At 40.4% G+C, this 27,801-nt stretch overlaps 5 protein-coding genes across 11 annotated transcripts; 4 read left to right on the top strand and 1 right to left on the bottom strand.

Moving 5' to 3' along the window:
* Positions 1-814: 814 nt before the first annotated feature.
* Positions 815-4,348, top strand: LOC140797612 (single myb histone 4-like). Of its 2 annotated transcripts, XM_073151206.1 has the most exons (6): positions 815-1,101; positions 1,595-1,794; positions 2,403-2,487; positions 3,481-3,564; positions 3,721-4,003; positions 4,092-4,348. In XM_073151206.1, the coding sequence occupies exons 1-6, from the start codon at positions 952-954 to the stop codon at positions 4,121-4,123; spliced, it is 834 nt and encodes a 277-aa protein (XP_073007307.1). In that variant the 5' UTR covers positions 815-951; the 3' UTR covers positions 4,124-4,348. The 2 variants fall into 2 exon arrangements, with proteins under 2 accessions (XP_073007307.1, XP_073007308.1); XM_073151207.1 differs by lacking the exon at positions 3,481-3,564 and having other exon boundaries at positions 823-1,101.
* Positions 4,349-4,650: 302 nt separating this feature from the next.
* LOC140797611 (glycylpeptide N-tetradecanoyltransferase 1-like) lies at positions 4,651-6,595 on the top strand. The gene is made up of 2 exons (XM_073151205.1): positions 4,651-4,961; positions 5,051-6,595. The coding sequence occupies exon 2, from the start codon at positions 5,053-5,055 to the stop codon at positions 6,346-6,348; it is 1,296 nt and encodes a 431-aa protein (XP_073007306.1). The 5' UTR covers positions 4,651-4,961; positions 5,051-5,052; the 3' UTR covers positions 6,349-6,595.
* A 2,792-nt stretch (positions 6,596-9,387) lies between these two features.
* On the top strand, positions 9,388-16,508 carry LOC140798095 (casein kinase 1-like protein 2). 4 transcript variants are annotated; one of them, XM_073151830.1, is made up of 14 exons: positions 9,388-10,032; positions 10,121-10,161; positions 11,341-11,410; positions 11,491-11,639; positions 12,384-12,479; positions 12,571-12,641; positions 13,753-13,814; positions 14,011-14,074; positions 14,150-14,234; positions 14,305-14,431; positions 14,570-14,652; positions 14,730-14,790; positions 15,046-15,188; positions 15,811-16,508. In XM_073151830.1, the coding sequence occupies exons 1-14, from the start codon at positions 9,957-9,959 to the stop codon at positions 16,102-16,104; spliced, it is 1,422 nt and encodes a 473-aa protein (XP_073007931.1). In that variant the 5' UTR covers positions 9,388-9,956; the 3' UTR covers positions 16,105-16,508. The 4 variants fall into 4 exon arrangements, 2 of the variants coding, with proteins under 2 accessions (XP_073007931.1, XP_073007932.1); XR_012110780.1 differs by having other exon boundaries at positions 9,396-10,032; positions 14,737-14,790; positions 15,819-16,508; XR_012110779.1 differs by having other exon boundaries at positions 9,396-10,032; positions 14,737-14,790.
* A 1,922-nt stretch (positions 16,509-18,430) lies between these two features.
* LOC140798093 (carbamoyl phosphate synthase arginine-specific large chain, chloroplastic) lies at positions 18,431-22,968 on the top strand. Its single transcript, XM_073151826.1, has 3 exons — positions 18,431-19,817; positions 20,287-20,982; positions 21,216-22,968. Exons 1-3 carry the CDS (start codon positions 18,531-18,533, stop codon positions 22,752-22,754), a joined length of 3,522 nt encoding a protein of 1,173 aa, XP_073007927.1. The 5' UTR covers positions 18,431-18,530; the 3' UTR covers positions 22,755-22,968.
* Positions 22,969-23,333: 365 nt separating this feature from the next.
* On the bottom strand, positions 23,334-27,330 carry LOC140798094 (IQ domain-containing protein IQM1-like). 3 transcript variants are annotated; one of them, XM_073151827.1, is made up of 10 exons: positions 27,231-27,330; positions 26,109-26,715; positions 25,909-26,023; positions 25,756-25,821; positions 25,576-25,664; positions 25,385-25,472; positions 25,131-25,268; positions 24,809-24,901; positions 24,583-24,684; positions 23,334-24,155 (listed from the first exon to the last, which is right to left on the bottom strand). In XM_073151827.1, the coding sequence occupies exons 1-10, from the start codon at positions 27,250-27,252 to the stop codon at positions 23,622-23,624; spliced, it is 1,854 nt and encodes a 617-aa protein (XP_073007928.1). In that variant the 5' UTR covers positions 27,253-27,330; the 3' UTR covers positions 23,334-23,621. The 3 variants fall into 3 exon arrangements, with proteins under 3 accessions (XP_073007928.1, XP_073007929.1, XP_073007930.1); XM_073151828.1 differs by having other exon boundaries at positions 27,115-27,244; XM_073151829.1 differs by having other exon boundaries at positions 26,109-26,718; positions 27,115-27,240.
* Between the last annotated feature and the right edge of the window lie 471 nt (positions 27,331-27,801).

Genomic DNA, 27,801 nt, shown 5'->3' with positions numbered 1-27,801 from the left:
TTTGATAAAGATTGAAAAATAGATATTAAGAGAGCTCGAGTGAAAGTAGAGTGTAATTGAATTGAGTCGAGCTTTTATCAAATTTAAATTTAAATTAATTTAGAGTCAAATTATAGAATCAAAATTGAATAGAACTAATTCAACTCGAGTCAATTTTAAGTTCAACCTAAACGAGTTTGAATAAATTTTGAGTTAAGCCTGTCAATAAGCAATTTTAAGTTCAAAGTAACTCAAACCCTAAATCAGGCTTGTTCAAATTTGAAATGAATCAAAATTGATTCACACCCGAATTAAGTTTGAAATAACACATAATTCAACGGTGAAGGTATATCAATTATAATTATATCACGAGCCTTTAGATCTTGATCTAAATATTCATATTAATCTCAAGTATTATATATTTATTATTTTAAGTTTGATCAAGTCGGCTCATAGTCAAGCTCCCTCGAAATTAATTTTGAGTCAGTTTTGCTGATCAATGTTAAATTAGCTCACTTCCGAGCCGAACCTAATATTGAGTTGAAATTGTGAGAGAAGTAGGGGAAAGGTGAGTGAGAAATATGGAGAATGTGAGGGGAAAATATGGAGAGGAAAGTAGGGAGATTGAGAGTAATAAAAATAACGTAGGTCTCTATGAGGGGAGGGAAATGATTGACCAAAGTTTAGAAAAATAATATTTTAAGGTATTAATCGCATATTAAATTTTTGTTTAGGAAAAATAGGCACCGTTAATTTAATAGAAGGGTCATTTAAAAATATTTAAATAATTTAAAGATCCTATCATAACGTCTTTTTAAAAGGGTATAAGTAATACTTGGTGGTGTTCGTAGTTCGGGAGCCTGGATGTAATTTGGGCTTTTTTTTTTTTTTTTTTTTTTACAGTAACTCCTTCCGGTTAGGGTTAGGGTTTAGAGGGAGAAGAAGCGGGGGAGAGGAGAAGGTAAGAAGAAGATGGGAGCTCCGAAGCAGAAGTGGACGTCGGAGGAGGAAGAGGCATTGAGAGCCGGGGTGGACAAACACGGCGCCGGGAAGTGGCGGACCATTCAAAAGGACCCCGAGTTCAGTCACTGCCTCGCCACTCGCTCAAACATCGATCTCAAGGTCATTTTCTTCTCTTCGCATGTGTTTCGTCACTATTACAGTCACTCGTGTCCTTAATCGGCAAAATGCTAAGGCCGGAGGGTGATACTCTATTTTCATCAAAATTGTTTTGCTTTCGATATGAAATTTAGCTCCTAGTGTCGTTAGATCTGTATCCAAAAGTTATTCTTCTATAAAACCATTGGAAGATGAATAAAAATGTATCCTTGAAAAAAAATTTCTTGCTTTTGAGAAGTTTTATACTCAACTGTTAGTAGCCTGTAATTATTCGTTAGCCAAATTAGTTGCATCACTTTGTCTTTGCCCCTTTAAGAATCTCCCAAATTCAAAAGAACCCTATTTTCTGTACTAGCTTTCTGCACACTCTTATTTAACCGGAAAAAATGAATTCCTTTTAAGTTCCTACTGTGTAATGAGAGTGGTAAGGACACTTGCCTTTTGTTTTTAGATTTTAGTTTTTATCTTTATGAGAACTTCTGCTTTATATGTTCAGGATAAATGGAGGAACATGAGTGTCAGTGCTCATGGTCAGGGCTCGAGGGAGAAGATCAGGACGCCGAAACCAAAGGGTCTTTCAACCACCCCAGCATCTAGCTCTGGGAGCCTTGCTCTCTCTGTCCCACGTAAGGATGATGGATCAGCGGTATCCACAGATCCTGCAAAGAACTCTCAGGATGGGAAAAATCCTCCTCGGTATGTTGTTTCTTTATACCACAAATTTTCTATTTCTTTTGGCAAACACAATGACCTGGAATAAAAACAAAAACAATGTGATTCATTACTTCTACAATGATCAGATGATGAGAAATCAATTTAGTATATGTTTCTTCAACCTTGGGGCTAGTGGATCAAGATTGACCAAACAAACTATTTCACTCTCTTTTTGACTGTTTGGCTTGCTTCATAATTTGCAAAACCAGATAGACTCATTTCCTTTCACTCTTCACACGACTCCAGAGCCTCACGCCTATTCCCCTCATTATTGTAACTGGCATCTAAGCTTGTCTAGATGGCCAAAAAAGTGAAAAATTTCTTTCTTATCACCCTCATTAGTCATCATTTTTCCATATTTCCTTATCTGGTTAAATTTACAAAATAAGTAGCACCTGCTGTGGACTGTACCAGACATGAGGAATAGTATATGCACCCAATGAGTGAACTGTTGAAGCAAAACTGAGTTACCGCTTGCTATGAATAATGTCCTATTAGCACAATGCTTATAACTTTTGTTTTTTTCTTCCTTTGACGCTCTTGTTTCTAGACCCCAAATTTTAATTATTAATCCAATTTGTGTCATTCAGGTACACTGCCATGATCATTGAAGCTCTTGCAGCAATGCAAGAACCAAATGGATCAGAAATTGGTGCAATCTGCAGCTTTATAGAGGTTAGTGGGGGCATCCTTCATTGGCAAGTCGAAAGAAATTTAATGTCTGGCATTCTTCTCTTTTGTTTACTTACTTTTTATTAGACACACTAAAATTATAAACTGTGATCTGTTCAGGATCTCATTATTTGGCTCCTTTGCAGCCTGTGCAGAAATTTAAATCACTTATTGCCAAATCCACACTAGTATTTAGTTTTATTCTATATGCAATTTAGACTATTTAGTATCCTGGAGATGATTCTCACCCCTCAGTATGAATAATACTTTTTTTTAGAACATTATGATAATCAAATATGTTCAAACTTAAAAAGAATCATCTTCTGATGTTATGTGTTTATCACAGCTTATATTCCTGCTGGGTTCAGTTAGAACATTGCAGAAATAATTCAACATTCTTATAAGATTGCCTTCTTCCCATATTGCCAATTTTTTTTTTTTTTTTTTAATATGGAGCAGTAGTGAAATAGATGTTTTCTGAAGTTCAATGTGGGCTTTGAGAATAACAAATTGTCAGATTACTATATGTTATTGCTGTAATTATCTATTTTTTTGTGTCTTGTTTTGTGCTTATTTCTTATTGCCCTTAAGTTGGTTAGTTGATTCTCTTTGCAACTGATTCAATTTTGTAGCCCCATTAACTGAAGGGTTAATTCTAATTTCTAAGACGTAATGATTTTGTTAATGGTTGGGTTGTCGAGCTTAACAATCCTATACAGACAAAATAGTTTATGTTCAATTCCCTTGCTTTGATTGTGGCATCTGTATTCAAGTAGTTTTTCAAAATTGCTTTGAGTTCTTAGTATTGCATCTTAACACATATAGTGGAAGAGCAGGTCACATCAAGTTTTGCATCATAGGTCTGGTTCAACACCTTGCTTGCTTTTGGACATATCTTACTAGCTTGCTCTCTTAATTGCAGTGTGTATTTGCCATAAAATTTTGCTTAGTGAAGTAGTTTGCTTTATGTTGATTTTTCTTTGGTATTCTATGCAGCAAAAACATGAGGTGCCACAGAATTTTAGGAGGTTACTTAGTTCGAAATTAAGGAGGCTTGTTGCACAAAATAAAATAGAAAAGGTGAATGCTGTTTTCTAACCTTTATGCTCTAACTCTCTTTACAGAATATATCATTTCTTTTCCTCCAATGAATGACAAACTTTACCCTTGGACAAAAATGAGCATAGGTTTCAATAAAGCAAATAAGCTGGTAATCCTTGAAATCATTAAATACAGGTGCAGAAAGGGTACAGGCTTAAAGATTCTTGCTTTGCAACAAAAACTCCTACCCCGAAGCAGAAGGATCCATCCCATCGCTCTAGGACACCGCAGAGCAGCGGACTCTCTAATACCATAGACCCCACAGAAGAAGCAGCAATAACTGCTGCATACAAAATAGCAGATGCGGAGGCCAAATCGTTTCTAGCATCAGAAGCAGTCAAGGAATATGAGAAGATCTCAAAGATGGCTGAAGAGACAGATGCATTATTGCTGCTAGCTAAAGAGATCTTGGAGAAATGTACATGGAGACTAGCTGATTTCTGAGATTTACATACCTCTGCATTTTCATTTCTTTGAGCGCTCATTTAGTTTTTATGATGCTGCAGGTACATGTGGTGAAATTGTCGCGTTGGCGTAGGCTGAATGACGAAGAAATTGGTGATGCATTAAGGATCTTCAGTGTCTGTAGAATTTTGCACATAAAACTTGCTCTCCCCTAGTCTGTCCTTCAGTAGTACCTCTTTGTGGCCGACTTGTTAAGCTTAAATTGTGGTTCCCATGTAGGCAAACGAACGAGAAACTTGCAGTGTAATAGTGTATGATAAAAGCTTTTACATATAAGAGTGCCCTTTTTTCCTGTCAATCAGTCTTTACATGGTAATATTAAGTAGGATATTTGCTTCACCAATTGCACCATAGATACTCTTGCTGTAGTATTGTTTTTCAATCTTCTTTATGATCTTTTGAGTATATTAGTGATGCATAGCCAATTGCACCATGGTTCTAGGGTATCTCATTGGAGCTTTAGAACATATTCTTTTCTTAGGGTAGGCACATTTGTTTTGCTTGTCTATTTGGCAAGGAACTTATTCCAAGTGTGTAATAGGGAAATCTTTCTTGGTTTTCTTTTTTTGCCTATATTTCTCCTGTTTAAAGTTTAATACTATTGTACAGCAAACATAGCAGGAAATTTATTACACTGGAATCATAGTTGATCGAGTTTATTCAGATTTATCGGTTTTTTTATCCTTTTTTTTTTGTTGAAGTGAGCACAATAGCGGACGTGTCATTTCCTGTGCGACTTCCATTGCAGCCAATCCAAAGTTCCGTAATATGGCATCAAAGCTTAAAAAGCTTCGCCCATCCTCTCACGAGAAATGGCTCACGATCCTCTCCGCTTCCCCAGATAACTCTTTAGAAACCCTAATCGATCTCCTCGTACCTATCCCCTCAATCGCGATCTAGATCTCCCAAAGGTAATGACCCTCATCACCCACCCCGAAATCTCTTCTCTGATTTCTTTTTAAATCTCGCTCCAAATAAATTTAGCTTCTTTTCCGGTCAGCAATGGTGCTCGGCGACTCCTCAGGCGGAAACCCAAACCCTAATCCGGATGCGAATCAGGCGGCGGCGGAGGACGACACCTCGATCGACGTCCTCGCGCGCAATATCCAGGATACTCTCACCGTCGGCAAGCGTCACCGGTTCTGGGAGACCCAACCCGTAGGCCAATTCAACGACCTCGGGGATTCCACCCTCCCCGAGGGCCCCATCGAGGCCCCGACCCCAATTTCCGAGGTAAAATCCGATCCCTATAACCTCCCCGCCTTGTATGAATGGACTACATGCGACATGGACGACGAGAGCACCTGCGCCGAGGTCTACAACCTCCTCACCAACAACTACGTCGAAGACGACGAGAACATGTTCCGTTTTAATTACTCCAAAGAGTTCCTCCGATGGGCTCTTCGCCCTCCGGGTTACTACAAGTCTTGGCACATCGGCGTCCGCGTCAAATCTTCCAAAAAGCTCGTCGCTTTCATCACCGGCGTGCCTGCGAGAATCCGGGTCCGGGGCGACGTCGTCCGGATGGCGGAGATCAACTTCCTCTGCGTCCACAAGAAGCTCCGGTCGAAGCGGCTCGCCCCGGTCATGATCAAGGAGGTCACTAGGCGCGTCCACCTGGAGAATATCTGGCAGGCAGCGTACACGGCTGGGATTGTCCTTCCGACGCCGGTCACCACTTGCCGGTACTGGCATCGGTCCCTGAACCCTAAGAAGCTGATCGATGTTGGTTTCTCCCGGCTCGGCGCACGTATGACTATGAGCCGCACAATCCGTCTTTATAAGCTACCGGAGGCCACTGTGACCCCGGGTTTTAGGAAGATGGAGCTGAGGGATGTGGCCGCGGTGACGAGGCTGCTGAGGGAATACTTGGGGCAGTTTGCGGTTGCACCTGATTTTGATGAAAGTGATGTCGAGCATTGGATGCTCCCGCAGGAGAACGTGGTGGATAGCTTCTTGGTCGAGAACCCTGAGACGCATGAGGTGACGGATTTCTGCAGCTTCTATACCCTTCCTTCGTCGATCCTGAACAACCAGAACTACTCGCTGTTGAAGGCTGCTTACTCTTATTACAATGTTGCTACAAAAACTCCTTTGCTCCAGCTGATGAATGATGCGCTTATCGTCGCCAAGAAGATGGATTATGATGTCTTCAATGCTCTCGATGTTATGCATAATGAATCCTTCTTGAAGGAACTAAAGTTTGGACCTGGCGATGGGCAGCTCCATTACTATTTATACAACTATCGGATCGGGAATCCTTTGAGACCACAGGAGCTTGGTCTCGTGCTTCTATAAGTTATTCTTCTAAATATAATTTCCATATAGTGATGGCTGCGCTCTTGAATCAGGAGTTTCCTGAGTACGCTTAGGATTGCAACAGCCAGAATCTCTGTTTCATCTTATTGCTTGCTGTTTCATCGATCTGATTGCCATGCATTGGCATCACCCTGGTCTCTTATTTTTGGACCAATCTCATTGTTATCTTGAATTCTGCCGTTTGAGCTTAAATGGAAATTTTAGTTCTTTGTGTTTTCTGTCTTCATCTCTGAGGTTTAAGAGCGCTCGTGGTATTTTGGTGCATTTCTAAACCCTTTTAAAATTTTGTGGTTTTAGTTGAATGCATTTGAGCTTTACTGGTTTATCTTTACTTTCATATATAGTTTTGCTTCAAATTTTTTTTTCTATATCTGCTTTGTACTTTTAATTTGGTTTCACGTATTTTTGCACAAATTGATTGCTTCTACCATGTACATTCCTTGTTATACTATTAATTTAGTAGTCCTGAATGCAGTTCATTTCATGGATTGTCTACATAGCTTTTTTCTTCAAGCTTGAATGCAAGTGCTACATTTACTGATAGTATGTGTTTCTAGATTAAGCATTATCGTTTTCATTGAAGCTGATTTGAGTAGAAAGCTGCTGCAGGAGCAGATGCAATCTTTAGGTTATAAGTAAGATAACACACTCTTGTTGCTTGTGTTTCTGGAGTGAATTAGACTGCAATGAGTACTCTTCAGTACATGAAACCTATGAAGGAGAGTGAATTAGCTGGTTCTGTAGGTTACTCGGTTTATACAACTATCAGATCAGGAATATTTTAAGACTGCAGGAGCCTGATCTTGTGGTTCTATAGGTTATTCTTCTAAATATTCTTTTCTTTTTACTGATGCATGCTCTCTTGATCAGTTCCCTGATTTCACCTCTGATTGCAACAGCCTGAATCTCCATCTCATAATCATCATCTCTTAATTTTGCAGCAAGCTCATGTTGTCTTTTTTTCTTTCTTTTTGTGGGATGAAGGTCAGTAGGATGATGATGTTGTCTTTGATCCTGCCTTGGAAATTTTAATTCTTATCTGTGTTTTTGTCTTTACCTAGTGCTAATGGACTTTTGGTGTAACTCTGCTATACTAAACGCTTGAAATTCTGTGGTTTTAGTTGGATGCATTTGAGCTTTTATTAGTTTATCTTTTATTTTTGTATACGGTTGCTTCCATTTTTATATTCAGTGCTGTATTTATAATTAGGTGCCATGTATTATTGCACAAACTGATTGCTTATGCCGTTTCAATTCTTTTATTATGCTATTGCTTTTAGCAGTGCTATAATGTACAAGTGTCCTGAATGCAGTTCATTTCGCTGATCTTCATATGAAGAAGCCTCCCAATACTACAAAATATACAAATTTATCTGGTTTTCCGATGCTTGCAATTCCATCTGCTAGTGCTCCACTTCTTTCATTTGCCAGGGAGAAAAAACACCTCAAGGAGGGGAAACAAAATTTAAGACATAAAAAAGAGAAGAAAAAAAAAGGATCCCTTTCCACAAATAATAAGTCATTGTTCCAATCTACAAGAAGGGAAACAAACTATAGAGCCATCATACTTGGTGTAGTAGTCTAGAAGTAATATAAAAATTGAATCATTAACACAAATGCAATTTTCTACATAATTGTGCATGCTTGAAGAGTACAATCCTTTTTAACTCATTTGAAAAATTGGTCAGAAGATTAATTGCCAATTCAACATTGGTTGGGATCGGTGCAGTACTCCACTGCTTTTATTGATGGTATTAAATTTTTGCTTCACTCCATCTTCCTCCAGACGAGTCCTTTGATGAATCAAAGCTGCAACACATATGTGGGTCTGATATACAATTTGTCAGGCATCACAGCTGATATACTTCAAATATAAATTAGCATAAACTGGAAGGTGAACTTTTTACCACAGCAACAATACAAGATCAAGGTTATATGAATCTGCAACCACTAAAGCTTAAAAGAAAACAAAGTTAGGAATATAAAATCAGTTTATGCTCATTATCACAAGGGTGAGTATCCAACTATTCCAATCAATATATTTAGCACTTTGGAGTTTTCTAGCATGCAAATCTAGTGTACATTAAAGCGTATGCAGGATCTGCTGTGAAACAAAAAAAGCCTCACCCTGTCTATCAAGATGCTGCGAGACACACAAAAAAAACCTCTTTCCATCTTATCATTTGGGCTTGACCCTATTCAAGTCCAGGATAATAATAGGCGACATAAACTGAGTCTTTGCCTGCTTAGTTGGACTTGAAAGTCTAGTTTGCTACACCCTCTGACGGCTCGGCTGGCTGCACCCTTCTATTTTTATAGCTTCTTTTTTAGTCATATAATAAATATTTAGTAAATTGGATACCACTGTATAAGTATTATTTTATGAAAGTTAACTAAAATATTTTTATAAAACTCATTATATTCGACCTGATAAAATATAATATTTTTTAAAATTTATCAGTTAAGTTCGTCAGAACTCAATATCTTACAAGCTAGTAATATAGTAACAAGCTATAATATTCTAGCTTGATCCGAGCCAACTAGAGTGATCGTCAAGCTGAGCTGTAAATAAATATTTAAATCTAATAGGCCGTTAATTATTTTTCTTACCACTAAGTCATTGAACTAAGTTGAATTGAGCTGCTAAGATAAGCCGAGCAAAACTACCAATAATTAAACAATTTGTCCACTTTACTTGAAGTTGGAGTTTGAACTTTGCGAATACATTTCCAATTACCTAACATTGGACGGTGATAGACCGGAATATTTGATGAAGAAGTACCAAGGACAGGAACATATTATGGCAATTAACAAATTTCAAAGTCGTTGGATGAAAGCATAGTACTCTCTCTCTCTCTCTCTCTGTCTCATCTACCATAGTAAGTAATGAAAATTTACCTGGTTACCAAAAAAAAAATAAAAATGATAATGGGGGTGTAAAGAGTAATAAGAACAAAGCATAGGGCGTAAATTGTAAAATTCTCCATGTAAATAAAACCGGTGTCGTATAAAATTCTTTTTCTTTTGTGGGGGAACTGAGAAGTCCTCCTTTGGCTTAAATTGTGGGTGCGCGGGTGGGTGAGTCTATAAGCTTTAGTTCTCCTTTTTGGGCGACAATCTCGGCCCCGCTTCTTTCCCTTCCGAGAGCTAAGTAGAGAGAGAGAGAGAGAGAGAGAGAGAGAGAGAGAGAGAGAGAGAGGAGGAGAAAACTAACGCCACCCAATGCCGACCAAAGAGAGAAACTTAGAAAGAGAGAGAGAGAGAAAGAGACCTCCGCCTTCCGTTCTTCTGTTTCGTTCGGATCGAAGCGTCCGTCGATCCGCTTAGTGTCCTCGATTCTTTTATTTATTTCCCTTTTTGTCGTGCTTTCGATCGGTTTTTCGGTGGAGCGATTGGTGTTGATCTGATCTCCCGTTCCACCGTCGTTGGGATATCTGCTGGTTTCGCCGGCCTCGAGTAATCGGTTTAAATTGGTAGAGGATCGGGTGAGGCAATTAGTTCGTTGGCCTCTTTATATCTTCTCGAATAACCTTTTAGGTCTTCGGGTTAGGGTTAGGAATTAGGGTCTCTGATTCGTGAACGCTGTAATGGAGCCTCGCGTGGGGAACAAGTTTCGGCTTGGTCGCAAGATCGGGAGCGGCTCCTTTGGGGAGATCTATCTAGGTACGTGCTGGTTCTGGACTAAATTTTGTTTTGTGAATTGAAAGCTTCTCTTCTGTTTTTCGGATGATGTTTTCTTGTTTGGCTGTAGGTACTAATATCCAAGCGAACGAGGAGGTTGCGGTTAAACTCGTAAGTGTTGTGATCTTTGTAGATGTTCTTAATAGATAGCCTTTATTGATAGCTTGCTCGAATTTTTTGAGTCACAAGTTCCATTCTTTTTTCTTTTTTAATTTCTGTAGAGCTCTAGTCTTCTAAGGTTTTGCCTACTAATCAATTATTCTTTTGCCCTGTTTTAGCTCTCATATCATAGTTTAGGTAGATTACTCAGTAATGTTCGGAATGATTTTAACGGTCTACTTTTAAGAGGATCACGGAAACCCTTGAGGGTCTATCATTCTATGGGGAAGTGTTATCAGCGGATAGATGTTTGGCTTTAAAATAGGGAACCAGAATATTATGTGCTGGCTTCCTGGAAGTTCTTGATATTGGAATATGCTGATTCAGTTCTCCTTTATTGGCATCCTTTACGTCTTAACTTTTTGACCGGTGATACTTGTGTGTTATGGCGTGTTCATATACATATCAAATATGTATGGACTAACATATATCATTTATAATATCAGTCTAAGGTGTAATATAATATGATAGCAATGTATATCTCGAGCATCTAGTAAAAGTAGATTTATTGCATGAGACAAAGGCAGCAGGTTTATGTCCTTTAACCTGAGGGGAGCTTCTGGATGATATGGATGATAGAATTACACAAATTGATGCTCCTTTTTGATTGAAAAATATGCAGAGAGATGAACACACCATGTAGAAATACACTCAATCTCGATAAGAAACTGTATGCTAGTTTCTTATTTCCTTGATGAGGTGCAGTTCTTCCCCGTGAAGAGTTTTAAGGAATTTGTATTTGGCTTTTAAGCCACCTAATCTACATCAGTGAAATATGTCAAAATTGTTTTTGTAAGATTTCTTATTTGTTCCACAATTTTTATATTCTATTTGTTTGCATAATCCTTGCATCTATGTTATGCCTTATTTCAGAGTGTCATTTTCATTTACTGTCGGTTGTCAATGATCAGGTACAGTACTTTGTTAGATGTTACTGGAATTTGAGAACATTATCTTTTTCCGTGATTTTATACTTAAATATGTATAAACTATAAACTTGTCGTTGAGCCTAGATAATGGCTAGATTTGACTGAGAAGTTGGCTTGTTTGAGTCTATCCTTCTCAATCTGATAGCATGGTTTTTTGTAACCTTTGATATGGTTTAATGATAATGTTCTGTTTCTTTTTTAGGAAAATGTGAAGACCAAGCATCCTCAGTTGCTATATGAATCAAAGCTGTACAGGATTCTGCAAGGAGGAAGTAATAGAATGTCTTGCATCCTTGCGTTATGAACGGCAAATTTGTGTTATATTTACTCATTTTTGTTTGATGTTTGTCAGCTGGAATACCAAATGTGAGATGGTTTGGTGTTGAAGGTGACTATAATGTCCTGGTGATGGATTTATTGGGACCTAGTCTTGAAGATCTTTTTAGCTTTTGCAGCAGAAAGCTCTCTTTGAAGACTGTTCTGATGCTTGCTGATCAAATGGTATGGTATTACTAGTACTCTACTAGTGATTTACAAAAGAAACTTTATCCCAGAACCTTCCACGTGTGCTTCATATATGGCTTGGCAATTTGGCATTTGAGCCACTGTAATGGAGCCGACTCTCCCTCTCAGTCACTGATGGGCATGTATTGTCTGGAATTTAAATCTTCTCACAGTTTTGGCTCCCTTCTTGGTTTTTCTTCCATGCTGCGGGCCTGGAAGTGCAATTACCCAATGGTTATTAGGTTTAGGTGATCTTATGTTTGCTAACCTGATCGGGACCTAATTGATCAGGGCACGGCTTGTGTCGGCCGTGCCGTAAGGGAAGGAGAGAAAAAAAAAGCGATACTCACCTTCACCTTCACTATTGTCGTCGCCAATAGCCGTTTGCCTTTGCCGTCGTCGTCGCCATCGCTCAAGCTTGCGTCGGGTGCCCTAGCCTGAGAGAGGAGGAAGAGAGATCGAGAGAGAGAGGCGTCGGCGATGTGACAACGATCGGCAACGGGTAGCTCGACGACAAGGTCGATGGCGAGCGGCGAAACTATTAGGAGGGGTGTCATGCCATGTGCCAGTATGTTGTCGGCACGGCCATCCATGGCTAAATGTACATTGTATATGATGTGCAATACCAGCCTACTTCTTTATGCACTCGTTTTCTGGGATGCCTTCATTATCAATTTTTGAAAAATATTAAATATGGATAACAACTAATTTGACTGTTTCTCTGTTATATTTTGTGCTTAGATCAATCGAGTGGAATTTGTTCATTCTAAGTCTTTCTTGCATCGAGATATTAAACCCGATAATTTTCTAATGGGTCTTGGAAAGCGAGCAAATCAGGTAGGAAGATTATCTTGGTGTGCTTACATGTTGGTTCTTAATTATCTTCGAGTGTATTATGTGCTATCTTTGTCTTTTTGCCATTTTATAGGTGTACATGATTGATTTTGGCCTTGCCAAGAAGTACAGAGATACTTCAACACACCAGCACATTCCCTACAGGTAACTAATCATTGTTTCGTTTCTGTCTTGCATGCTCTAAGGGGATAATTGGATCACATTCTGCTTTGTATCAGTATTCTCTACATCACAGCTGCTGCATAAATATTTCAGTCCTAGGCAAGATATCAACTTTGAATTCATTTGTGAGATATGTAGACAAACTTGTAAATTACTGAGTCAAAACAAACAACTGCAACACTCAGATCCTAGTTGTATCCTATTCGGATTTTCTTGTTTAGACTTTAAGCCTACATATCCAGATCCATTGGAGGTAATATTTGAGTTGTCTCATTAGTATATCTGTTAAAAAACTATTTGAAAGATGTACATATTGCTAGATTCTCAGGTTCCTTCTGCATTAATTAGATTAGTTCCAACTTTTTAATGTACCAATTGCCTTGTCCAATACTCTAGATTGTTTCCACCTCCGCGAAATGATTGTCTTGGTCCTCCATTATGAAATGTTTTTAATTAGAGTTTATGGAATGACATCTGTTTACTTTTATTTCTTTATTTATAGATTCATATTTGGTATTATCTAGCTGCCAAGTTCCTCGTGGCAGACTATTTGATCCATGCTTGTTTATTATGGCCATTGAAGATGTAATTGATCTTGATGCAATGTAAGAATGCTTTCTTTTGGTGATTGATTGTATGATGCATATGATAATAGATCTTTCAAGTTGAAAAGAATAACTAAATCATACATTTTGAAAGCTGTTGTACTGTCACATAAATGGATTTTGGTTTTGTCCATTAATTTGGCATCCTTGCCATGACTAAAGCAATTCCAACTGGCAACAGTTACAACAATAACCATTCTTTTTGCTGGTTAAAGCATGATATAGTAATCATGCTTTAGGGTTAGGATTACAAAATCAGTGGATGTGTTCATATTACTCACGTTCAATTTCTTTGACATTTTAAATTTTCTTTTGGTTAATCATGAATGCATGATGCTATGTGTGACACTCGTGCCTATGTAATGCCGCCATCATGTAATGACAAGTGATACTATTTGTAATAGTTAAATGTTTTTCTCATAATCTATTAATCGACAGAAGAAGGGTGGAACACATTTAGAGCTCTAATAGTTTCATAAATAATGCAGAGAGAACAAGAATTTGACAGGAACAGCAAGATATGCAAGTGTGAACACTCATCTAGGCATCGGTAAGTACAATATCTTCCATGCGACAGTGCCCTTTCTTTTTTTGGGCCAAGGACTACCCAGTCTGAAAATGTTCAATTTTGAGTTACTGTATCTATTTAAGTTTACTCACGTTCTTTTTTCACATTCTGATTCTTTCATTAGCTTTCTTATTTGTTTGCATTTTGAGATTTGAATTTCTTTTGTTTGGGTGCGAAGAACAAAGCAGGAGGGATGATTTAGAATCTCTTGGATACGTCCTCATGTACTTTTTAAGAGGAAGGTTTGTCATATTTTTCAAATTTATTACCTTTCTCTGCTTTGAACGCAGCCAAACTTATGCTTTTGTTGTTATCAGTTTACCATGGCAGGGTTTAAAAGCTGGGACCAAGAAACAGAAATATGAGAAAATTAGTGAAAGAAAAGTTGCCACATCGATTGAGGTAATTTCTTAGTTAGCTCTCTAATACAATATCCAATTTTCTTGATAATGATAAACCTCTAAAATTTCAGGCTTTATGTCGAGGATATCCTACTGAATTTGCGTCCTACTTCCACTATTGTCGTTCACTGCGTTTTGATGATAAGCCAGATTATTCATACCTCAAGAGATTGTTCCGAGATCTTTTTATCCGTGAGGGTTGGTTTCCTGTACATTTTGTGTTAAAATTATTGAGGGTGCATATTTATTTTACTAGATTGTATAAGCAGTTATGGAGAATATTCTGAATATTTTCATTCTTGGATGTAACTTTGTTTTATCAATTTTTCTCTGCAGGATTTCAATTTGATTATGTTTTCGACTGGACCATATTGAAGTATCAGCAGTCGCAGATTACTAGTGCTCCTCCACGTGCTCTTGTTAGTCACACATTTTTTTGTTGTTGTTTTCATGAGTTTTTTATTCTCGAAGAAATTGATTTTGGTCTTCTGTTTAGGGTTCAGGTGCTGGACCTAGCTCTGGCCTGGCTCCTGCCATGGCAAATGATAGACAGTCAGGTATCTTTCTATCTTCTTTTAGATTAATGAAATATAACTGGTCATTTTATGTTTACCATGATTTTTGAGCAAGAGATGGATAATTCTTAGTTTCTATATGATTATTTCATCTTGTCTTCTGTTTTGAGTGGCATTGGGTCTACACTCGACAAGATTCTTTGGTCATCCATTTGAAGTTATTTGCCATGATTTTGTGCAAGGGCAACTTGAATAGTTCCCTTGGATGATTTGAGCTGTTCAACAATATCTTTTCAGGTGGCGAAGAAGGAAGGAGGAGTGGTTGGTTGGCAGTCGATCCTTCCCGAAGGCGTGTACCACCGCCAGCTGTAAATGCGGGTAGTTTGTCAAAGCAGAAGTCTCCGGTGGGAAATGATCCATCCACTACTAAAGATGCTGTGGTGAGTTTTTAGTTCTATTCTGTTCATTTCGTTATGTGTGTTGCTATCAGTCATAGAGACCACTGAATCCTATGCCATTAAAATTGCTTGATGCAAAGATCCACTTGGACAGAGCTGTATAGCACCATATATTGAAATAAAGTTACAGCAATTGTAGTTGTAAAGTGAGATATAATATTTTGGATTTTTAGTTTAAGTTTGAAATACAGTGAATGATCAGTGGCTATATTGGTACTTTTAAGATACTCAACAATAGAACATCTTTCAGATTATTCTTTTTGTCTAGTGATGTCATCGAAGGTTTTTTTTTGTGTGTGTGTGTGAGTCTGCTTCAGAAGCTGGCCTTTTCTAGAAGTATTTGTAATTTTCCTGCTTTCTTGTCAAACTACATATGTTGGTCTATTTCCTTGCTTTTCTGTACTGTGGATCCTCCTCTACTTTCCATTTATGAACAATGGAATATATGTGCTACTTGAGACACATGAAGTTATGGAGCTTTAGTTTGAAGAACTTTGTATTCTTAAGAAGTAAATTATTATAAAATATATTGCGATGTGAATTATATACATTCCTAAGTAAGTGTTTGCTGTGTTATTCCTGACTGTAAAGCTTATATCTGTAGTTCTCCAGTTCAGCTTTTTTGGAACGGCCAAGCGGATCATCAAGGCGAGCTGTTGTTTCTAGTAGCCGGGACATGATGAGCACCGACATGGACCCGTCATTCACTCGTACAACAGATGCAAGTCCTGGTACTTTTCGCATTGTTTCAGGTCCTCAGAGAAGCTCACCAGCTGGTTCTGCTGAGCACAGGCGCTCATCTTCTGGTAGGCACTCATCCAACATCAAGAATTATGAGTCAACTCTTAAAGGCATTGAATGTCTTAATTTCAACGGTGATGAGAGGTTTCAGTACTAGTTTCACTAAGCAATCAGCTGCAACATGGATACTATGTGCAATCTGGGGAAAAGTTGCAAGCAGGAGGGAGGATATAGTGGGAACTAGGGGTTGTGGACTGCTGCTGACGTTATCTGAGTTCTCTTGAGACGGTAAATAAGAGAAGGGTGCCTCGTGAGCTGCAAACTTTGACTATTGTTATGACTATGGTGATGCTTTTTGTACATGCCCTGATGGTCGTTTGCTTGGCTCTTTTATGTCATCTGGCTCTGTTATTTCATAATATTTCTTGGATATTGTTTTCCACTTAACAGTCGTGTCAATCCTTATCTTCAAGATGCAACCAACTGGTTTGAAACCATTTGATCTGTACTTAATTCAAGTGATCAGGTTTTAAGCATTTATTGCTTTGTTGGCTGTCTCAATTGAAGAGATTAAATTGTATCTATCTGATTGATCATCATAGTTAGGGTTACTGTGTAATGGCAGTTATTTCCAAGTTTTCAAGAGGGGCATCTTGGGTTTCTTATTGAAAGTATGGTTTACCTCTGACCTTGTTATGCTTTTAGCTGTCATTATCGTATGAGAAAAGTTCGATGTAGTAACTCTGCTGCAATATCAAATGGAATTGGAAGTTTTTAAGTTTTTGTGTGTGTGTCTGATACGTTATCTAACCCGAATTATGTAATTTTCCTCAGATTGGGTGCTCCACTTGTTCAGATTGATCCGATTCTGTGGTTGCATTTTATAACTAATCTAATGCTTATTGCCCTTAAGCTGTGGGGTATTTGGAATTTCCCATCATCAGATCTGCTTGGGAACTCAATCTCTTAACTCTTGGGAAGAGTAACAAATGCCTGTGTGAGATCTGAGAGAGAGACTATATTAGCCAAAAGAAAGAAGGGGTAGAAAATCGTAATTATGTAATTAGGTTTATGTTCTCTTTCACTGTGTCATCAGAGACACATATGATCTAGATCTCATGCCCACTATTCATAATCTAACATTGGCTCCTCAACTAAGGATGGTCAACCTCAATATTTATGAACGAGTTAGTCCGTGACACTGGCAACGACCTCGGCGTCCTTGGCCGGTAATTCCTCTGCCTATTCCCCATCTTGTCATAGAACGCTGCCACTTCGTCTTCGTCGTCGTCGCTCGGAATCTTGCACCTCTCCCCTAGGATTATAGCTTTCGTCCATATCGATTCCTCTCCCCACTTCTCTTTCCTTTCCTTCCTACTCGCACGTATCTTAGAGAGCCTGTTAGGGAGCTTCATGCTGAGGCTCATCGAAAGCCTTCGTCTCGGATTCATCGCCCGGACGATTTGATCAGGTGTTGTTGCACTGGTCAACGTGTCGGACCTCTCCTCATATATGATCGAGGAGTATCGTTGTCCTTGTTGTTGTTCCAGTTGTTCTTCTTGGGTGCATGCTAGCGTCGGAGGTGAAGATCTGTCTCCTACCGACGACGCATTCTTGATCGAGTTGCTCGACTTTGACGAGAGACACGAGAGCTTGCGGCTGTGAGAGGCACAGAGCGCGAAGACGATGGCGATGGCAGCTACAACAGATGCAGCTAGGAGAGGAAGAGCTACTACAGGATGGATGAAGAGCTTGCATTCGTGAGAAGGATACCTTCTTCCCATGGGAGATCAATGTCGTCGTCGGTCGGTGAATCTCAAACAACAGAAGGAACGCGTGCTTTTCTTTTTGTGTGTAGGTGAACAAAGTAATAAGTAGTTAAGGATGGAAGAGAGAATGGAAGGCGCGCGAGATGGTTTATGTCTATTTCTATTCTTCTATGATCCGGAATGGAGGGAGTTAGAAGGAATCTCTCAGTTGCGAGAGGCAATTCCGTTCTTCTTCTCTGGTTGTGGACGATTTAGTTCCGGAAAAGATGACAGTTATGGTTGGCCAGTTCTATGAGAGCTTGGAAGTTAAATACTTGTAATTTCTCTTTAGGATCCGATTAGAGAAGATCGATCTACTACTACTTCCCCCCCCACCCTATAACCCGGATCCATCCATCCATCCATAAATATCACACACACACACTCGTGTTGGGGCCCACCGCCCACACTAACACCGACCGCAATCAATCAAGGTACAGCCTGTGCTTATCCCTAAAACGTGGTAATAAGAGAAAAGGCAAATCACAGCCATCAAATAAGATCAAATCAGAGATACAACAACGAATATAAGCCGTCCAATCTCTCCCCTGGGCACGCGGGGAAAAGTAAAGAGGCGCTTAAAAGATAGACCCACTTATGCACCCAAGAATGAACTGTGGACCCCACTACTATCCTGTTACTTCCAGTCACAAAATTGAAAATGCAAACGTGTTCCTCCCTAAAATCTTTTTGGTGTACCCGACGAAAACCCTACGCTTATAAGCCCCCAGCGAAGCCTTCGCCTCCGAGCTCCCCCATCTCCACCACCATCGCCATGGCTCTCTGCAATCCTACTCGGATCCGGTCGCCTTCCTCTGCACTCCTTCTATCCCGTCACCGCCACCGTTCTCTGCTCCACTCTCCGAGCTTCCATCATCTCCATCTCACCGCGAAGCAACGCACCCTTCCCCACCTCATCTGCTCCTCCTCACTTCCATCACTTAGGGCTTCGATAGCGACAGATCCGACGACTAAACGGGAGCCATCGACCAAGCGCACGGACATCAAGAAGATCCTGATCCTTGGCGCTGGCCCTATAGTTATCGGCCAAGCGTGCGAGTTCGACTACTCCGGGACGCAGGCATGCAAAGCTCTCCGGGACGAGGGCTACGTGGTCATTTTGGTAAATTCTAACCCCGCCACCATCATGACCGACCCCGACCTCGCCCATCGGACCTACGTGGGCCCCATGACCCCCGACCTCGTCGAGCAAGTGATCGCCGCCGAGAAGCCTGACGCTCTCCTCCCCACCATGGGCGGACAGACAGCCCTCAACCTCGCCGTCGCCCTCTCCGACTCCGGGGCCCTCCGTCGCCACGGTGTCAAGCTCATCGGCGCCTCCCTTCCCGCCATCCGAGCCGCCGAGGACCGAAACCTATTCAAGCGGGCCATGGACCGCATCGGCCTCAAGACCCCGCCCTCTGGCATAGGCACCACCATCGAGGAATGTTTCGACATCGCTGACAACATCATCGGAGAATTCCCCCTCATCGTCCGCCCCGCGTTCACTCTTGGCGGCACTGGCGGTGGTATAGCGTACAACCGCGACGAGTTTGAGGCTATCTGCCGCGCTGGACTTGCCGCAAGCCTCACCTCCCAGGTTCTCGTCGAAAAATCGCTTCTTGGATGGAAGGAGTACGAGTTGGAAGTCATGCGCGACCTTGCAGATAACGTCGTCATCATCTGCTCGATCGAAAACATCGATCCCATGGGGGTGCATACCGGGGATTCGATCACTGTCGCGCCGGCGCAGACTCTGACGGATAAGGAGTACCAGAGGCTGAGGGATTATTCCGTTGCTATCATTAGGGAGATTGGGGTGGAGTGTGGGGGATCAAATGTGCAGTTCGCGGTGAACCCTGCGGATGGGGAGGTGATGGTGATAGAGATGAACCCTAGGGTGTCGAGGTCGTCGGCGTTGGCGTCTAAGGCCACCGGGTTCCCTATTGCTAAGATGGCTGCTAAGCTTTCAGTTGGGTACACACTTGATCAGATTCCGAATGATATCACTAAGAAGACACCGGCGAGTTTCGAGCCTTCCATAGATTATGTAGTCACAAAGGCATGATCTTTTTACAACCCCCCTCGTTCGTTCTTGTTCTTATTCTTCTTTATCAGGCTGCATTGGTTTTATTTTCTGCTTGCAGTTCACTAGTATGATATAATTAACTCTTTTAAGTACTTATTGGCTGCATTAGTTTATCTTGCATTACTATTTTCTACAAATCATTGAGAAGCAGTAATTCCTGTTATTGCGAATTTTTGTTATCTTGTTGGCTCTGTATATTTTCTTATTTTTTATTGATCAGCTCAGAATTCACATAAGCGTACCTCTATACCTAGAAACCTTTGTGCTTTTATCTTTCTTTAAAGTCTCACTGATTTAGCCTGTTTTACTTCAATTTTTAGTTAAAGTTTTTAATTTCATTGGCCTGTTTCATAGTATTCCGCAACGACATAAAGCTTTTCTGCTGTCTACAATGGGACATACTCTTTCAACTTCCTAACTACACTTTGTATCTGTAATGCAGATTCCTCGTTTTGCTTTCGAGAAATTCCCTGGTTCCCAGCCAATATTGACTACTCAGATGAAGTCAGTTGGTGAAGCAATGTCACTAGGGCGGACATTTCAAGAGTCTTTCCAAAAGGCTGTTCGATCTTTAGAATGTGGCTATGCAGGATGGGGCTGTGCCCCCATCAAGGAACTTGACTGGGACTGGGAACAGTTGAAGTATAGCCTACGCGTTGCAAACCCAGATCGAATTCATGCCATATATGCAGCACTTAAGAAAGGAATGAAGGTGGAAGAAATCCATGAGCTGAGCTTCATCGACAAATGGTTTCTCACTCAGCTCAAAGAGCTAGTAGATATTGAGCAATTCCTCTCAGCAAGGACTCTGGACCAGCTGACAAAAGATGACTTCTATGAGGTGAAGAGAAGGGGGTTTAGTGATAAACAGATTGCTTATGCGACTTCTTCATCTGAGAGTGAGGTGAGGGCGAGACGATTATCACTAGGTGTATTCCCAATATATAAGCGAGTCGACACATGTGCTGCAGAGTTTGAGGCAAATACTCCCTATATGTACTCTTCTTATGAATTGGAATGTGAATCGGCTCCGACCAGAAAGAAGAAGGTGTTGATATTGGGTGGTGGACCTAACCGAATCGGTCAGGGAATCGAGTTTGACTATTGTTGTTGTCATGCTTCATTCGCTCTTCGACAGGTCTGTTTTGTTCTTTGGCTTCTATATTTTCTTCATACTGCTGCTGCATTATTCATATTAATCATGATAATTGGGTTTTTTTTTTCATATTGGATTGTAACTTACATACTTTACATCCATATATATGATTATAATCTTCAGTCTAGGCTGCTCCCATCTATCATTTAATCCTTTTGCTTGTTGATACAGCTAAATAATGTTTAACGGTTACTGATTAATATCTTTGGTGCTAGGATGGTTATGAGACGATTATGATGAATTCAAATCCAGAGACGGTTTCAACTGATTATGATACCAGCGACCGTTTGTACTTCGAACCTTTGACAGTTGAGGATGTCTTGAATGTCATCGACCTGGAGCGTCCAAATGGCATAATTGTGCAGTTTGGTGGACAAACTCCTCTTAAGCTTGCGCTTCCTATACAACAATATCTAGAGGAAAGAAAGTTGGTTCCTGCGTCAGGGTCAGGACATGTTCAAGTATGGGGAACATCACCTGATTCGATTGATGCTGCGGAGGACAGAAAAAGATTTAATGCCATTATCAACGAGCTTGAGATTGAGCAACCTAAAGGAGGAATAGCTAGAAGTGAATCTGATGCTGTATCAATTGCCTCGGAAATAGGTTACCCTGTCGTGGTGCGTCCTTCTTATGTCTTGGGTGGACGAGGTATGGAGATTGTCTACAGCGATGATAAGCTTGTAACATATCTTGAAAATGCAGTTGAAGTAGATCCTGAGCGCCCGGTCTTGGTGGATAAGTATCTGTCTGATGCAATTGAAATTGATGTGGATGCATTGGCTGACTCAAAGGGAAATGTAGTAATTGGTGGAATCATGGAGCACATTGAGCAGGCTGGGGTCCATTCTGGTGACTCAGCATGTTCCCTCCCCACAAAAACCATATCAGCCAGGTGCTTGGAGATAATCCGCTCATGGACTACAAAGCTAGCGAAACGTCTCAATGTCTGTGGGCTTATGAATTGCCAATATGCAATTACAGCATCTGGTGATGTATATCTTCTGGAAGCAAATCCTCGTGCTTCACGAACTGTTCCATTTGTTTCCAAAGCTATCGGTCACCCGCTAGCAAAATATGCTTCTCTTGTCATGTCAGGGAAGAGCTTACAGGAACTTGGATTCACAAAAGAGGTAGTACCTAAGCATGTTTCAGTCAAGGAGGCTGTGCTGCCATTTGAGAAATTCCAAGGGTGTGATGTTCTTCTTGGACCCGAGATGCGCAGCACTGGAGAAGTCATGGGAATTGACTTTGAGTTCCCTGTTGCTTTTGCAAAGGCACAAATTGCTGCTGGACAGAAGCTCCCAGTTAGTGGAACCGTTTTTCTCAGCCTGAATGACTTGACAAAACCACACCTTGCTTCAATTGCTCGTGGGTTCCTAGAACTTGATTTCAGAATTGTTGCTACTTCCGGGACAGCTAAAGTCCTTCAGCTGGAAGGTATACCAGTGGAGCCTGTTCTGAAGATGCACGAAGGGCGGCCACATGCAGGGGATATTCTAGCAAATGGCCAGATACAATTTATGGTGATAACTAGCTCCGGGGATGCTCTGGATGCGATAGATGGACGCCAACTTAGAAGAATGGCTCTGGCCTATAAGATTCCAATCATAACAACCGTAGCTGGGGCATTAGCTACTGTGGAGGCTATTAGGAGTTTGAAGCACAGCTCAATTAAGATGGTAGCTTTGCAGGACTACTTCCAGCCTTTAAAGGTCGAACAAGACTTGCAGGCAGCATCTTCCTCAGTTTAATTTTGTAGCATCTTAGTTTATTTTCTCTCTTTTTTTTTTTTTTCTTATGAACCTTTGTCTCTTTTATGCTAATTTATTCCGGCTTCCAGTTTTCTCCTCCTTGAACAGAATTATGCAATCTGTATGTCTTAGATTACGAGAAAATTATGTAACGTTAACATGTGTCCTCTTTTCTGTAACATTACGTTGAATAATCGTAATTTATGGTGCCAAATCACTGTTGTCTATATTTTGCCATTATTCATGACGTGAATTAGATAATATGATGATGATGCTTGTACATGTCCTAATGCTCATTTATGTCATCCATATCTGTTAGGTTATTATTATAATACTTCAGATTTGTAGCAATCTTTATCTTCAAGATGCAACCTGCTGGTTGAGGTCGGGTTTGCAGTTAACTCGAGTGATTAGGGTCTACGCATTCAAGGGATTGGTCGTCTGTCTTTTTAAAAGAACCCACGTATTCAGTGGGAAAAACTATTTTGCCAAACAAGAACAGATTTCGCTATAAACTGAAGCGATGTGATTGTTAGATGCCAACCAATCCGACTTGCAGATCAATGAACCAATTGGAGATGAAAGGAAAACTGAACTGATTTTGTTTCACTAAAAAAGAATTCTCTACATCATATCCATTTCCAATATGCTAACAGAAGGAAATGGTGTACGCTGTACAGTTCATGAATTGCCATGCACTGTTGGTACCTTATACAAAGAACAAAAAATAAAAATAAAGAATGCTTTATCTCCATCAAAAGAATTTTCCCTATGTTAGCAGCTCCAACACCTTTGATTTACTTGTTTGTGCTGTTGTGTCTTGTAAACAGCCTTAGCAAGTCATTTGGCATGAGAAATGCCCTTAATTCACCGACCTTTGATCTTCGGAAGAGTAAGAAAGACAGTTGGAGTTGGACCGGGAATGCCCATGTTTGGGAGCCTGGGAGACATTGTAACCTTGGGGCTTGAGCGACAGACAGTTGGGCTAGGAATGCCCATGTATTGGAGCCTGGGGGACAGCCTAACATTGGGGCTCGGGCGAGGAGACGGGATCGGAACCCTATTCCCGACCGGCGAAGGAACAAGCCTGGGCGAAAGGTTAACTTGTTCAAGAGCTTTGCTCTGGAGATCAGCTGGGTAATCCCGGACACACCCAATACGAGCTCCAGTACCAGTAGTCCATTTGCAGGATAGGCGTCTGACCAGATCTGGTGCTGTTCCCTTATCCATGCTGCTAGTAGTAATGCTATCTTGCTTGCTGATATCATTCCAAGGTCCTTCAGATTCTGTGATCTCAATTTCAGCACCCTGTGCATCCTCCATAACCCTTTCTACTTCGCATGCTGGCTCATCGACCACCTTCTTTACCGATGGGTATTCGTCGTCGTCAACAGAACATCTCTGAAAAGCAAATGCCAAGGCATATCGGTAAGGTTGTGCCCACATAATTAATACATTAATAGCAGCAAGCAACTGAATTGTCTAAGATTCAGAAAACGTACTCTCATAAACAGAAGATTTATAATCCTAGAAAGTTAATCATTAGCATCATGATGAGCAGCCATTCATTATATCACAAAAAGATGCAGGCTTATCAGATGAGATTGCACGAAGAACCAGGATATTATATTTCCAATTGTTTCTAAGCCTTTTATCAATCCTTTTTTCTACTTATGTATGAAGGTGGGTGATTAACACAAATTTTGAAGGACAACGATATTTGAATTTCTTCTAGAAAGACACACATGATCTTGGCAGCATGGGAAGTATTTTATTCTGCAGTAGGTTTTTGTACATGCAAATGAACAGATGTAAAGATATTATGTACCTTGACATTGCTGAGATCTACATCGTGGTCCTCAAGGAAGCTAATGAACTCCTTGAAATTCTCTTCAGTTGGGAGGTAATGACCGCTGTATGGCCATATAGCCTGGAAAAACAAACGACTAATATATCATCAAAGGAGAAAAAGAAGTGAGCTCTCTGGAAGCAGAGAAGAATTATCTGATGCAGCAATCATTCTCTACTAGGGCAATTTAAGTGTTAATATGTACCTGGAGAACCCCTTCTTTAGCAACCAATCTTCCAGCAGCCGTTGTAGCACCCCCTGCTAGGAAACTGGAGTGCTGAAATGAACCCTTTTTCTTCTGCGCATAAGAAAAGAGACAAATAAGAATTGAATGACATAAACCCAAGTAATCAGAAATTCAGAATATGAAACAAGGTACACCGATTAACGATTAACATGCAATTCTGGAACCAATTAACTGTTGTTTGTAAAGACAACTTTAGTTTTTGCGTTGAGCATTTGTATTGAGATTTCCATGATACTAAACTTATATATCGTAACAACAATATCATAGGTAAGATATGCACCTGCCCAACATAAAACGTCCTTGATGTGCTCAGAACAAATATCCACTTGGAATCTTCAGTAGTATTCACAAGAATTTCACTTTGTTTATAGACGAGCTTCCCGTTTTCTACAACAACTTCATAGGCATCCCTCTCTTTCTGCATTGGAAAAGACGAAGAGAGAATACATGCATCAGAGGAACTCCTATCAATACAGAATATATTGTACAGGAGTACTTAAATTAACGTTTTCTACTTTAAAGAAAGTTGCTTACTGGTCCGAGATATTTGATCAACTGGTTCTGAAGCTTGCTTCTTGGGCACTTCTCATGATTAACATTCTTGCCATCTCCAATATCCAACCTTTATATCACCGAAGAACCAGTAAGTACAGGAGGCAAGCTTTCATGGCTTACATAGTGTGCATAAATTGGAGGAAAAGGCAAGGCTTCAGATATAAATTTACCAGTAGAAAAATGGCTGGGTGCTCTCACTATTAAACCAGATATCATAATAGAGATGTAAATTGTGACCATAGCGATGGCGCGGATCAATCTGTACAGAATTTTAAAAAGAAAAGAGATGGTAAGAAACTAAATATGACTCTGATAGCTAGGCTAAATCAAATTCTTGGAAAAATACTTACAGCTTCAAGCCAGTGTTGGAGTGCCAGTTTTTGAGCCTTCTCATCTTTAGACAAACCCTTACCGACCTGAGAGGGATCAAGACAAATATTATTGCTTGACAATTAGGCACAGACAATCAACCCGAAATAATAAGGGATAAAGAGATCATGTACCTTAGCTGCCCTTGTCCGTGCCCTTGCCCAACGAGAAACTGCTGTCTCCGGCTTCTCGACGTCGAAAAATGATACAGAACTATGCTCAAGAGATGCAAAATCTAGTGCTTTCCACCTGAAGGAGTAATGGCAAAAACAAGATTGTTAGACAAGCACATCATACCAAAAAATGGATCTTGGTGCTAAATTTAAAGACTTACCAGAGTTCCTCGATCACGACCGCACAATCAGCCACAATTCTTCGGGTACGGTAACTCTTGTAAACTTTCTGCAACTTAGTGGCTGCTGCATTAAGCTCGCTGGACGGCCTGGGAGAAGAAAATTCGGGAACGTATTGAATAGGCTTCATGTCAGGCACGATCTCGTTGACCAAACCCTTGAAAGAGAGTGATCGTAGGCTACCCTCATCCACAGCTTGATTCATTGGTGAAACAGACGACTCTATCTTAGTTACTTCTGGTTCCCAATTTTTAAAGCTCAGTGACCTTTCTATGCCTGCACTTTCAGATCCATCGCTTCCCTTATTCAGTGATGAATCACATCTCTTGAGGCTAGGTGATCTTAGTGCCGTCTTAATGTCTTTCTCGACAGAGAGGACCTTCCTCGGCGATGAATCACTTCTCTTGAAGCTAAGTGATCTTAATGTCATCCTGATGTCTTTCTCCCTAGAGCTCAGGGATCTCTGTAGAACAGCTTCAACTTCTGTCAATCCTAAGACTTTGCCTCTCATGATTTCAATCCAGCCCCATGAAAACAAGGAGAGGGACAAACCCATAGAAATGCCGCCGCCACCAGCTTCTGATTGTCCTGCTAGAAAGAATCACAAGACCGTAAGATTAATCAAAGTTCCTCAGTTTAGTAACCAACTTAAAGCTTGCAACTGTGCATGTAGAAAGAACTGATTGAGAAATTATTGCTAAAATCCATCGTAAATCTTATATGCCCCTCCCAGAAAAAAAAAAAAAACCTAGACCTGAGCGATCTCCTCCTCTTTTAAGACCCATGAACATATCAATCACGGCATTTCCAGGAAAGCTAATTCACTAGAGATACAGTGCTTGAAGTAATTCAAGATAAAAGAGGTAAAGAAAAGGAAAATCAACTCTATACTAATCCAAGATGCAAACTTTTCATCAAGAGAAGCATCTATTGCACGCTCAAACCAAAACCCAGATAGCAAAAGCATATCAAATCCATAACGCCTACCTAATAGAGCGGAGAGGGAAACCCAACCAAATATAGCTTAGCCCCCAGAGAGAGAGAGAGAAAGAGAAAGAGAGAAAGAGAGTAAGGCTATCAAAATAATCTTCAACTACTCGTACCACCACACCACCAGGAGACCATTTCCTCTCATTTATAGACCTTAATCCGATGTGACGTGGGCCCGGGAAGAGGACGAAGGAGAGATTATTCCTTGGCGTCGCGTGGGGGGGTGACGAGGTGTCCCGGTATGCGTGTCCTTGACTTGGAAATCTAATAGGCCTCTTTTGCTGGAACAGTAGATTTGTAGAAAAGGAGGGAGCTTTCAAAGATTTCTTCCTCTGGCAGCTGGTGAGGAAAAAAGTTTTCCGATTGGCCAAAAGACGAAATCACACAGATTGTCGGGGGAGGGAGCTTTGAACGATTCAATTGTTTATTTTCTTTGATTCCTGGTCAATTAGAGATAAAAGATCGATACGGGTTCCTACCTTCACAGTCAGAGATTGACAACCGTCACTATCACAGCAGCAGTGTGTGTCTTTCTACTTTCATCAGATCTTTACATTGCCACTATTCATTCTGGAATTTTCATCAGAAACTTCTCTTTCTCTTACCTGTATCAAATAATGAGACATTACCCCTACCCAAAAACTATAGTTTCTTATTAGATACTTCCATCTGAGTTTTTGGACT

The sequence above is a fragment of the Typha latifolia genome, chromosome 11 (genome assembly GCF_019914945.1).
Source record: "Typha latifolia isolate L0001 chromosome 11, TyphaL0001v2, whole genome shotgun sequence".
NCBI lineage: Eukaryota > Viridiplantae > Streptophyta > Magnoliopsida > Poales > Typhaceae > Typha > Typha latifolia.
This window is presented reverse-complemented; position numbering and strand designations above follow the sequence as displayed.

Excerpts from the sequence above, each read along its gene's own strand:
- LOC140797612 (XM_073151206.1), top strand. The coding sequence starts at position 952 with ATGGGAGCTCCGAAGCAGAAGTGGACGTCGGAGGAGGAAGAGGCATTG. Across the intron at positions 1,102-1,594 it reads GCTCAAACATCGATCTCAAG|GATAAATGGAGGAACATGAG; the intron begins GTCATTTTCTTC and ends TTATATGTTCAG. Across the intron at positions 4,004-4,091 it reads TAAAGAGATCTTGGAGAAAT|GTACATGTGGTGAAATTGTC; the intron begins GTACATGGAGAC and ends ATGATGCTGCAG.
- LOC140797611 (XM_073151205.1), top strand. The coding sequence starts at position 5,053 with ATGGTGCTCGGCGACTCCTCAGGCGGAAACCCAAACCCTAATCCGGAT.
- LOC140798095 (XM_073151830.1), top strand. The coding sequence starts at position 9,957 with ATGGAGCCTCGCGTGGGGAACAAGTTTCGGCTTGGTCGCAAGATCGGG. Across the intron at positions 10,033-10,120 it reads CTTTGGGGAGATCTATCTAG|GTACTAATATCCAAGCGAAC; the intron begins GTACGTGCTGGT and ends GTTTGGCTGTAG. Across the intron at positions 10,162-11,340 it reads AGGAGGTTGCGGTTAAACTC|GAAAATGTGAAGACCAAGCA; the intron begins GTAAGTGTTGTG and ends TTTCTTTTTTAG.
- LOC140798093 (XM_073151826.1), top strand. The coding sequence starts at position 18,531 with ATGGCTCTCTGCAATCCTACTCGGATCCGGTCGCCTTCCTCTGCACTC. Across the intron at positions 19,818-20,286 it reads TAGATTATGTAGTCACAAAG|ATTCCTCGTTTTGCTTTCGA; the intron begins GCATGATCTTTT and ends TCTGTAATGCAG. Across the intron at positions 20,983-21,215 it reads CTTCATTCGCTCTTCGACAG|GATGGTTATGAGACGATTAT; the intron begins GTCTGTTTTGTT and ends CTTTGGTGCTAG.
- LOC140798094 (XM_073151827.1), bottom strand. The coding sequence starts at position 27,252 with ATGGTCTCCTGGTGGTGTGGTG. Across the intron at positions 25,473-25,575 it reads ACCCAGCCATTTTTCTACTG|GTTGGATATTGGAGATGGCA; the intron begins GTAAATTTATAT and ends GGTGATATAAAG. Across the intron at positions 24,902-25,130 it reads GGACGTTTTATGTTGGGCAG|AAGAAAAAGGGTTCATTTCA; the intron begins GTGCATATCTTA and ends TCTTATGCGCAG.